The sequence below is a fragment of the Montipora foliosa genome, chromosome 9 (genome assembly GCF_036669935.1).
Source record: "Montipora foliosa isolate CH-2021 chromosome 9, ASM3666993v2, whole genome shotgun sequence".
Taxonomy (NCBI): Eukaryota; Metazoa; Cnidaria; class Anthozoa; order Scleractinia; family Acroporidae; genus Montipora; species Montipora foliosa.
Window position 1 is genome coordinate 30,743,182 of NC_090877.1, and position 12,500 is coordinate 30,755,681.

Genomic DNA, 12,500 nt, shown 5'->3' on the forward strand with positions numbered 1-12,500 from the left:
CAGTCAAAGGAATGACAGTTTTCTTACTGATACGGATCGGAGTTTGTTGTACACAAGGTGAAAATTTGCCAAGCAGGGTGCGAGTTGTGCTGTTGTTGACTCAGTCAAAGGAAGCCTCGTAGTGCATGCCTCTTTAGGATTTTGAGCAAATCTTGTGTGTTTTCACTTTCAAACAAGGACATTTTAAGAGGAATAACCATAGAGTGGTTACAATAACGACTCTTAAACGCCACGCATGAACAAGGGACAAACAAGCAGAGTTCCACAACACCTCCAGAAACAATATACATTGCTAATAGGTGGTTTGTTATATTGTCTGAAGCAGTGATTGCACTTACAGCAAAAAATAAAAGTGCTTGTCGTCGCCAGTGCATTCTATTCTTTAGATGCTCGTCCTCATAGGTTTCTTAGATTTCTTTATTTCCACACATACAACACAATTTAGTAATTTGAAATATGTTCAGTATACCTAATCTAGTAAACAGGGATCTGCTATGATCTCTCCAGCCTGATTGTGTTATAATCCTTAGTACAATTTTCTGCTCAGTAGTAAACAATTTAAGTGAGTCAGGTAGGTACTTCCCCATGAGACAGTGCAGTACTTACCGATTTAAACATTTTAAAATATTCAAGGTAAGATTGGAACAAACCTTGGAAATAGCAACGCATTTAGGTCCTCAACTGTTTCCCCCTCTCTCGTTGGTTGTGACAAAATGATGCTTCGCAGCCGCTTTTCTTAATACACTTGTTCATTTCTACCTTCCTAAAAAGCGGCATTTTCTCCACCTGAGAGCACATAACACTTTCAGATAATTTCCCTCTGTTTTGTTTAGAAACCTCACCAGAGTTTGAATCAACAACAGCACAGCTCGCACCCTGCTTGGCAAATTCGGATCCGGATCAATAAGAAAACTGTCTTTCCCTTGAATGACGTACAGTACTGTGCAAAAAGAATGCAAACGAATTTCGACAAAATTCGGTATTGTTCTCTCGAAATTTCAGGGGAAGAAGTGTGATTTTTCGTCCGGAGGCGCACGAAAGTTCGAACACAGGACGAAAATTCGCTAATCTAGCAACGAAATTTCGGTTGGAGTTTGTACGTACTGAAACGAAAATTCAAGAACCTAATCGAAATATCGTAATCTTGAAACGGAAATTTCGTAAAAGTGTCGGCTAGCGTTTCGCATTTTAATGAATGAATGGAATCAACAACTGTACTCTTCTCTCAACCTTTGGTGTAACCACTCCCTGAATGAAACTGCAGACAAGCATTTCAACGATTTCCTTTCCTTTACTTAATTGATACTTTGTCAATAAAAGGATATAACAGTGTAATGGCCTTTTCATCTTGATTGCTTAGAAAAAGTCACACTTCAAAGTTTAACTTTGATGCTTACAAGTTCACTTTTCTTCCCGCATCAAGTCCTTTGTCTCCACTTAGATAAATGATTAAACTGTCTTATCACTCCTGCCAAGTCCTGGTCAGTGGTGTTAACCTCTAGGTTGAAATCTGGTTCTGGAACTGTCCTAATATGATGTCTAAGGCACCAGTAAGGTCGAGAAATGATTTCGAATTGTCATTGTTGACCGACGCCATTTCGGATTTGATTACATGCCCTAAAACCCAATTCTTGGTTTTCGAGTCACGCAAGTGTCATGCAAAGAAAAAATAAAATTGCTTACCATTCAACAAATTAAGTCAAGAAATTGACATATTGTAGGCGGGTAATAAATGAGTGTGTCAAAGTTTTAAGTCGCGGCCACGTCAGGAGCGATTTTTTGCTCACATCAGTGATGCGATTTTTTTCAAATTTTGTCGCATCGCCAGAGTGCGCTGAAAATCAAGAGTAGCCACCCATGAACTGGCGACGCAACACCTGAAAGATTGCAGAAAAAAAATCGCGAGGAACTGAATATTGGCGCAGTTAATAACCTTGACTAAAAAATACTCATCAACTACAGTAGAAGCTCTCAGTAAGCGACCAGGTCAAGTTACGACCACTAAAGTAAAATCCCACTTCAACTCTAATTGTAAGCTCTTATAAGCGACCATTCCCGTAAAACGAAGAAAGAAGTTTCCAGTTTTTAATAGGTGCATTCCCGAACGTTTTCTACCATCAATAATAATTTTAAAATTCCAGAGACTTTTGCTGAAAGCTCTCAGAAGCGACCACCCCCTATTTTTTATAATTTTGGTCACTTACGAGAATCATCTCTCGCAAATTTCCGGGGTGGTCACTTATGAAGGCTTCGACGGGCCTTTCGAACGTTAACTTAAATGTAAAATGCAAATGCTCACTGCGAATTTTCGATAAGCACTCGAAATTTCGCCATGTCGCAACGAAATTTCGCTCGAAAGTTACGCGAATTTTCGCTTTTTCTGAAACAATAAACATTTCAAAAATTCGATGGACTTTGGACGAAAATTCGTTTCGCCCGAACTTTCGTTGTATTTCGCCGAAAGGTTGCGAAAAGCGCGAAATTCGTTTGCATTCTTTTTGCACAGCTGTATTCTACAACTCTTAAAAAAGCAATAGCAACAAAAAAATTCAAGAGCATTTTTTATTTGTTCAAACAGATGACTTCATGTTATACAATGATGACATAAGCTGGATCGAACGATGTAAGCTTACCGTAAAGTTTTAAATTTACTTATTTACTGGTTGAGCTTTAGTACGTAAACCTTAAGCAGAATTGTTCCAACATTATGAAAAGGGAAGTGTTAGAGGCAGGACAATTTTTCTGGGGGTGGTACTCTAAGGAATAATAATGTAGGAATAATATAGGGACCTTTAGATTCTAGGACGAGGAAGACAAGAAGAATTTCTCATAGAGCAACAGTGAGCGCGTGCAAACCAGCATTTTAGTACGCGGCTTTGCAAAACTGTTGTCGTGTTAAAACAAGTCAACAACAAGGTAGCAGTTTGGCATTTTCCGACCAGCAAAGAGGCTTAGTTACCACAATCTTGGACAAAACTCCTTGGGAAAATGTGTCGCGCTAATTTGTCTGTGTGATAAAGATTAAATTCTTTCCACTTTACCCCCTCCCCCCATTCCAATGTTGGTTAAAAAACGGGCAAAGGCTTGCACAGTATGTTTTGCATCACATTGTCAACATTGGTTTCGGGGAGGGGGCCAATATACTTTGTAAGTGCATGTCAAATGATGCGTAAGCTAGAATTTTTCCCAAGAGTTTTGTCCAAGATTGCAGCAATAAGAATAACTGAGCAGTCTATATTGCTAACAAAGAGTAAGATTAATCGTCCGAGCTATAAATTCTCGCTAAAAACGGACAGTCAAGACTCGTTCTTTTCCTAGAATCTAAAGGTCCCTAATGGTGGACCACTGTGTTATATGTTTGTGACACCCAAATGAGCTGTATCAACTTTTTCACAACCCTTAAGAAAACTGCCGTATTCGGCCTTTAAATAAGAATATTGCAGATCTTTTTTCTGCATTTCCATTCATGTAAAGCACCAGGCGTACGACTCCTGCGACCTTTCAGGTGCAATGTTAGAGTGAGTAGGTGCTTACAGGTTCTAGAGCAGAATGTAACATCTACCAGGGAACTGAACTGCCTTGTGCCACTTTCTTTAAATCGCCTGGAAGGGGGCTTTCTCATATACGCGCGACTTTAAAAGTACAGGAAAAGAAGCATTAAAATGCACAGCTGTGGCTTAATGTTATCACTCAAGCTGTGGGATATGGTACCCAGCCCCCAAGTACGTCAATACCACAACCTGTTTTGTTTTGTTTTTTCAACTTTATTGGTCTGAGTCTCTCTTTTAAATAATTAACTACATACGGGTCAAAAAAAAAAGAAAAAAAAACGACCAAAAGGTAAGGTGCAAACGGGACCTGGAGTCCCATGCGAGGCACCTCCCAAATAAATCGGTAAAAATCTTAAGAAATGCATATTAAACTATTGTTGCCAGTGGCATCCACAATTACGTGCAAGACCCCATGAGCATGGTTTGTCAGGGGCAAAGACATTAGCTAATTCATCTCTGTACAAGTTAGTTATACTGTTCTTAAAAGTCTTTATGTTTAGAAAGTTGCAGGGCCGAATTAATTTACATATGAGGTTCCATAATTTAATACTGCGATTAAAGAAGGAGGACTGATAGGTAGCTGTTTACAGAAAGGCGTCTCCAAATACTTTATATTGCTTGATTGAGGTCGTCGAGTATAGCCGCGACTAACACTCTTAATAAAGCTAATATCAATGTCAATATAGTAGCCACACAAAGCCTTATAAAGAAATACTAAATCCTTGAACTCGCGGTCATAGGTGAGCGGCAGCAAATCCAGATGAATCAGTCTTTCTTTGAAGGACAGTTCACCATGCTTGATTTGTAAAATCCAGCGTGTAGCTGTTCTCTGAACCCTTTCAGCTTTCTGCTTTAGAGTTGAGTGGCTGGGAGACCACACCTCAGTTGCATAGCTCATTTGGGACTTCACTAGAGCCAGGTACAAGGATCTTCTAACCTTGACGTCGGTCAGCATGGGACAAGTGCGACGAAGAAGACCGAGTAGCTTATTCGCTTTAGCAGAGACCATGTAAACTTGAGTTTCCCACGTTAATTTGCTTGTTATCATGACACCGAGATCTTCCTCCTCCACCCTGTAGACATTCGCAGAAGAAAAACGATCCCTTAACTCAACATCTATACCGACTTTACGAATTACCAGACATTATTCAGGGCATCAAGTTCTGCCAATATTCGATGTCAAACTCTTTTTAATTAATGGGTTGAACCAAACCCCCATTTTCCGGCATCTGCTACCAGACTACAAGGAAAATTGCCTGAAAACTCTCGTCCCCAGAGGATGTCGTGCCTTCCCACCTCCACCCTGACATTCTGTACGGGCGGACAGACGTTTGTGATGTCATAACCAAAATTTCTTGCACAGATAGATTTCCCAAAAAATCTTACCTATGGTACTCTGTGGTGCGCCCACTCAGCTATTAACTTTCAAAAATAGTTTTTCTAAACTCTTTAATAGAAAACGCCTTCAATCTGGGTTCAAAATGTATTCCTACTGTATACAAAATGGGTTAATATTAGAAAACTAAAATAATTATTGGTATTGCTTAAATGGGCATGCAAGTCATATCGATATTTTTCTACACAACCGAGGTGTTGGAGTCACGAAGTAGAAACTCGCAAGGAGAACCAAGGTGCTGTTCAGGTTAGCGAGTGAAGAATCAAACATTGAAGCAGATCTGATGCAAATCGAGTTGTCTGGCTCAGAAATTGATTTTCTCCGGACTCAAATCAGAAACAGGAATGACAAATTGTCTGACACAAATCGTAAACAGGGGCGACATGTTCAGCATAAGGGAGGAAAATTGGCCACCTTCTTGTGTTAGGAAGGTGAGATTTCGAGCCTTAGCCCTTCGCCACAGTGAATCAAGGTGTAGTGAGTTGAGCACGGTTTCCTTATCGCGTGTCATAGCATTTGCTTTTGGTCGGATTGAAGTAACATTAAAGGCGAAAAGATGAATTAATGAGAAGAGTAGCGCTTGTTGTTTCTGTGTGACCATTTCATAAACAAGTTTTTGATATAAATTGTGACTCTCTTTGTTGCCTTGGCGAAAAGAGATCCCTCAGACAGTCATTTTTCAAGTTGAGTGAATCGGGAGGTCAAAATGGCACGCAAGACACTTAAAAAAGTCAAAATAAATAATGTGGGGTACCAAAGAAGATGATGCTGTCTTTTCTTAAATATTGGCCAAATAATTTGTTCAGTCACAAAATTAAAAATTGAAATGTGTATAAAATGCATCAAGTGTAAAATAGATTAACGGGTGCATCAAGACGACACTGCAAATGAAGCCTGTTATTTTTTCAAGTTGAGGACCCTCTGAACAGGATTCGCCATTAAGTCTTAATGTACATGTTTGACAATTATTTTGTGCTTTTGCAAGATTTTCTCTTATCTCAAATTTCCAATGCAAACTCTCATTTTTGTTTTGTAATGTATTTGTTTGTTCATTTGTTTTATTTTCATTTAATATTGGTAAAACCTCTGTAATCAATGGTCGATGTGAGTGATACACCCATGTTCCTGCAGTGCGAATTTAAACCCAAATATGATGGCCATTAAATTAGGAGGCTAAAATTTCGATGTTTGTTTTCCTTAAACCAGTTGCAAAAACCTACACTTGTACATATACGCACACAAACACGCTCATTTTGCATTGTTCAATGTTTCCGCAATTTACTGCTTATTTCACAGTATATACAGATAAGGGAGCAGTGACAACGCTCTTTATTTTCCTTACAGGAAATCGATGGTTCCATATCAGTCAGAGGCCTCCACACCTATCCCTGGTATCTGCTGGTGGGGCATCAGTGTGGGCTTGTGATGGGAATGGTAAGATCTACTGGTTTTGCAAATGCAAATTTCAATTTCACATTAATTAGGCTTTAACCAGTTTTAACACTTTCAATAAACTGTACTATTTGGAAAGATTGAATCTACCCAATTGTTCTACTTAACAGAAATGTTGATACCATATGAAACACCAATGAGTGCTTAACAAGACGCACTCATCAATGTGACCTAATAGGTTACAATGGCAACAATAGAACCATCTAAAAACGCCCATTATTTTGTGGTAAAGTGCTTATATCTCAAAAATGAACTCTGTGATCCCTATTTTTTTATTGCTGGAGAGTGATAAGCACACCAAGATAAAACTTTCTGAGGAGTTTTGAAAATTCTCTGGAGCAGATTCATGGCAAACTTCACATCTAGACAATTTTAAGGTGGCTCTGAATCCGCTCCAGATAATTTTTTTAAACGTTGCAGAGACTATCATCTTAGCCTGCTTATCACTTTTCAGCAATAAAAAATGGGGGTCACCGTGTCGGTTTTGAGACATAGTGCTTAAATATGTGCATCTTGTTAAGCAATTATTGGGGTTTCATATGGTACCATAGCATTGCCGTTAAATGAAACAGTGATGTTGAATTAATCCTTTTCATAGACCATCCCCTCCAAATTGTTGAAACCGGTTTGAGCCACTTTATGACACGAGATATCTTTTATTAAGAGGGACACCATGTTTAAATATATCTCCTCAGGTAAATGCTGGTACAGACAAGACATCACCAGTAGTTACCCAGAGGGCACCGTCTGGCAATCTCAACCATTCCATGTAACTTCCCTGTCTGTTGGTGCCAACAATCAGGTGTGAATTTAGGCTGTTATAGCGTATGTAAGCTATTTGGGGAGTGTTTGGAAGATGGTGCAGTCCTAACAGGGTTTTGAGAAAGTAATGTTGATTCTACATATTAAAAACTTGTGGTATTTCTAAAGGTTTGGATGGTCAATAGAAATTCCATTGAACGAAGATACAAAATCACACCTGGCGACCCAATAGGGAGAGGGTTAGAAATTGTACTATCGGTAAGTTTCTTATGCTGTTGACAAGGTTAGTGCTCTAAAGGTATATTCAGCACAGCAAAGCAAAATCCCCGATAGTTGCTTTACAAATCCTTGATCTCGCAGAATGACGATTTAGCCATAACATTTAACTTTTACTGTAAGTCAGTGAGAGTTATAACCTAGTCAAGTAAAAGACAGTGATTTACCTGGTGTTTGAAGTAAACTACATCCAGACAGATAGGTGAAGGTTCTGTTTCCGCGTGGATGGAATTTATCAGAAGAGTGTTATCATCATTTTCATTTCAAATCAGTAACAATGAAAGATCGCAAACTGTCTGGTTTTCAGTGATCGCGCAAAATTGTGCGCACTTTCCAATACTCTTATGTCTGTTTGCTCATTCGGTACTGTCAATTTGCACAGCATAGAGGTTCAAGCTTATTTAGATCTTTTATGACAGGAATTTATAAATTTTAGCTTGGGAAGTGATATTTAGCCTTAATTGCGATCACTTTTTCTTTTATTAAGAAGGTCAAAAACGCACGCTCTTGTGCAGTTTCGTAGGAAGCATTCCGATGTAGAACTCCCGAATCAGCTGAATAAAATTTTATACATCAGCGGCGTAGCCAGGGCTTTCCTGGGGTGCCCCGAGACAGCCACAAAATGATCTTAAGTGTTGCTAAGCAACTTGACCAATGAAAATTAATGAATAATTCCCTCTGTCTCAGAGTATGAGGTAAGTAAATGAAAGGTGGAAGTCAATTTTAAAGCGTAGCCTGATGGACAGCTCTGCTCATCCAGTCGTTTCATTCAACCTTATCAATTACGTAATAGGATAGCACCATAGTTAAGAAAATATGGTAACCCATGCATCGATGCGGGAATTCTGGTTTTATAGCGATGACGTCATCGACCATCTGTACGTTCGTACGTCCACCCCTCCATGTATGCCAATTTGACCAGTATCACGCTAGTTTACATCATACATCTTTGACATGGGACATCCATGTTATGGTCAATTGACAGCTGTCAAAACAAGGTATCTGATGACTAGTATCACATGACCATATCGCGGGCTCAAGTTTAGACCTCATCAAGGTTAGCTGCCTTTTTGAAGTTGACTGCTGACCAGGTACTGGTTTTCATTTGGGTTACAGGCTCAACCCAGTGTAACTCACCTATAAACAAGGCTTCATTTTTCGGGCGCTTTCTGTGGCTTAAGGACGTTCGCGCCAAAATCTTCCTACGGTGAGATTTTCTTCATTTCTCGCCTAGAGTTAGGTCATAAAGTACTTACTCCAAAAATAAAATAAAAATTGGGGGTCACCGACTTTGTTTCGGAGAAATGGCAGTGGAAAAATTCCTTAATTTCGATAAATCTGTCATAATAACGAAAGGTAGCGTCATCTGCTCATCCATCGAAAATCCTAAAAATAAACTGTTAGAGTGAAGGTTTCCGTGCATAAGTCTTTAGGGGTGGGATTTTAAGATAATTTCATGCCGCTAGGGATGTCGTAAACAGTAGAATTCATCCTGGACGAGCGTTTTTGTAACCTCTATCGGTTGCAACCACTATCGGAATTCGATGGCACGAGGAAAGAAAATCAAAAAAAAGGCAACTTCTTACGGTGAGATTTTTTTCATTTTATCATATTTTGTACATAGTAAGTAGAGTAAGTGATTCATGATTGAAAAAATTGAGGTCACCGATGATCCAAGGGAGTAAAATCGATGTGATTTTACGAAGCCCTTGGAAAACTTCGTTTGTCACGTTTTTGCGTGACCTGTCGGGGAAGGACTGGAACCCAGGAGAGGCTCGATCGTTGAAGGGATGAAAGGTTTTTACCCCAAAACAAAGCTTTCTCGAGCACAGCAACAAATTAAGCAGTCGTCATCTTCATTTGGTTAGTGCTTTGTATAATATTTTTCCATTGCAGTCATGCTCGTCTTCTGGAGTGTGGTTTTGTGAAATTTAATCGCTGGTTTTTTCCACGCAGGTCCGCACTATTCAAGCCGACGAGGACGAAAATACTGCTCTATTTTCACGAAAGTAAAGGAAAAGAACTTCAAAAACATACATTCGTTTTGAACTTAAGTTCGTAGGGTAATAAAAACATTAAAAAAAGAAACAGCCCCATTAAATTTACGCAACGGTTCGTCCTCGAGTTTTCCAAACTTTCAGCCACTACTCGATCAGCAGCTACCTTTACCAGAGCTTTTCCATCCTCCCACTCACTTCTCTTCAACGTTTCATGATGATATGCCTTCGGAAAAAAATGTGCCATTTTTTTGCCGGCCTGGAATATTTTCCCCGGCGTTTTTGTCGCCATGTTATTTTAACTAATGCTTGAACAATATTTATGAAAGTCAAGTAGACTAGTGCACGACTGATAAAAACAACGCGAACATCAGTCATGCAGTAGTCTACTTGACTTTCCTAAATATTTTTAATCAATTTTGACTGATCACGATCTTCTCTTATCCAACGCTGTGCAAGACTTATCGTCCACGGTTTCTGCAAAGGTTTTCAAACCTCAACTTCACTTATGCTCGAAGTAATGCGTGACATATTACAGTCGCGTTACCTGCGCAGTTACGTTGCGCACAAAAAATTAGCGCGAACGTCCTTAACGCGGCTAAATGGCCATACTAGTTCAACTAAAGCTCTTAACAGTCAACGCTTTTTGTGTTCAGGAACATAGGTGAATAGCGTCTGTGCATGCGTGAGACTCAAGTGCCAAAACCTGATTTTTCGGTTTGTACGTGGTAATTTTCTTTTGGTTTGTTCGACGTTTTGTTTGTCTGGTTGGTGCCACAAAATGGACCTTAAAACCCAATGGAATTTTTTTATCATGAAGTCTACGTACAGGAATATTAAGAAGTAGCACATGACATGTAAATTGACATGAAGGAGTTATTTATGGTGATTTGCGAAGCTGGAATAACATGAGGTAAGTTTTAATTCATCGAATGTCGGTGAATCCGATGCATTTATTTACAATAATTTTTGGTTCTAAGAAATAAAATGACAGCAAAATAGATCTCTAAGTGAACGTTCTTACACTATATTTACCGTCAACTTTTCCTTTTCTTTGTCCTTGAAAGCACAGCGTCTCCAGTTTTGCAGCACCAGAGAATGACCACAAGAGAAATATATAAGCTTACAGATCGTCCAAATGGCTTATTTTTATTTGTTTGTAGTCAATCAATCGTAATGAACAATAAATAATTAAATGTAGAAAGAGGTCCTTCAACAGTTGAAAAAATGCCTATGTTGCTCCTAAAAAATAATTTTGTTCAGAACTGTAATGATGAAATTCAGAAATTCACTTCAAAGAATACTAGATAATTAGAGATTTAAGCATGAAAGAGCTTCTGATCGAATGAATGTTGTGTACAGTTTTCAACTATCACATTGCCTAATTTAATTACTTGTGTTACTGTGTCAAGAGTATACTGGTAAGCATGTAATGTTCTGAACCAATTTAAAATTTCAGGAAGGCTTGTGCATTCAGTGTGCTACCAGAGCTTCCGTGTGGCCATGTAAGTGGCTGTCCACCAACAAGAGTTGATTGTTTGTTAATGGAGTGAATGCAACATTGTTTCCACTTAGTATGAATGGGTGCGCTGTCTTGGATGTTGAGTTGAATGAGAGATTCAAGTGGTGTAAAAGCGAGGCTGATTTGAACATTCTCATCCACAATGCTTACAGGGAGTTCACTTCCAATTGTAACACGGTTCTCCCTTGGTTACTCTATCATAATTCTGATAATGATCTGCAAGAAAAACTGTGTTCCTCGAGGAACGACCTTAATTTGCTGAACGAGCATTATACACTAAAGGCAAAAGTTAAGGGGTGCTGTAGGATCAACGGACTGAAGGAAATGTGTAAAACAGTTTTGCAATTATTAGGGCTATAAGAGTACAAGCATTGCTTCCGCTCCGTCCCTGAATTGAAGATTGTGATAGATTTTCAGGAAAGTGCCAGCTTGAAAAGTGATGGTGCATTGTGACTGGAATGGATATGTTAAGGGTTGGTAGTGCAGAAAAGAAAACTTGCCTTCAGTAGTTTGATCAGTTGGTTGGTCTTGAGAGGTGCAAGATGGTCTTCCAGCTAGTTGAAGAAGTGTTTGTACTCTGTTGGCATTCGTGGGTTGTTTGGCTGGATGATATGCATAAGTGGCATTGGTGATGGTGGTTTCCCAGGCTTCTGAAGTGTATTAATTACTGATATTAGAAGAAGGGATAAGGGAGGTGCTGTTCTGGATCAAAATCATCATCATCAGAACTGTCAGAGCTGTCATGTTCACAGGTGCTAGATAAGAGGCCTTTGTTGAAGGATTGACTGAGTTCTTCAGCTTTTTTCTCCAAAGGACAAAGGAAACCTACAGATGAGACCTGGTCCAGTTGCCGATGCACATGCCTCATGGAAGGTGTAAAAACATGCCAATCTTCTATTGGGTGTTCTAGAAGAGAAACGACATGATGATAGGTCACATAGAGCCTCTACATCAGGCTGCACCTCACCAAAATGTTCGTTTTGATATGATAACGGAAAGCTGCATGCATCTACATTTGCTCCAAAACATGGGAGTTCAAATGTTTGCCTCCCTTTTGGTTTACTATTTTAGACTTTGTACGAAGAACGTAGAAAAAAACAAAAACAAAAGGCGTACAATTCGTTAGGAGTATTGTTCAGAGGGGAATGTCAATTGAGCATGTGCCTAAAAAATAATAAACTGTAAACAAAGTGTATATACTTCGCTAGCTTGTCCATGTTTGCAGCTATTTTCTTAAATAAATCCAACAAATATTCCGCTGTCTTCCCAGCTATTTTCCAGTGGCCTGCCTCACTGCTGCCTCGTTTATATACTGGAATGAACCATTCCTTCAAATATGCAAGAAATCCAGAAGATCCTATAGTTCTAGCATTGTTTTGGATTTCTGGTCCTGTACTCCACATTTTCTCTCTGATGATAGAACGTCTTTTCTGTTTCACTTGGTAGTAAGCTGGATGGAATATTTTCTGACACACTGTATGCCATGCCACTGAGTAAAGAGAGAGTTGACTTATTGTAGTGTCTGCACTGCCATGAGATGAATA

The 12,500-nt window shown here is 39.2% G+C and overlaps 1 protein-coding gene across 1 annotated transcript in view; it reads left to right on the forward strand.

Annotated features, from left to right (window-relative positions):
* The window catches only part of LOC137970252 (tectonin beta-propeller repeat-containing protein 1-like), a 39,533-nt gene that overhangs the window by 18,980 nt on the left and 8,053 nt on the right, over positions 1–12,500 (forward strand). Inside the window, exons 7-9 of the mRNA XM_068816772.1 lie at positions 6,292–6,381; positions 7,095–7,201; positions 7,330–7,419. Coding sequence (XP_068672873.1) covers positions 6,292–6,381; positions 7,095–7,201; positions 7,330–7,419 — 287 coding nt within the window. The remainder of the gene's footprint in view (positions 1–6,291; positions 6,382–7,094; positions 7,202–7,329; positions 7,420–12,500) is intronic.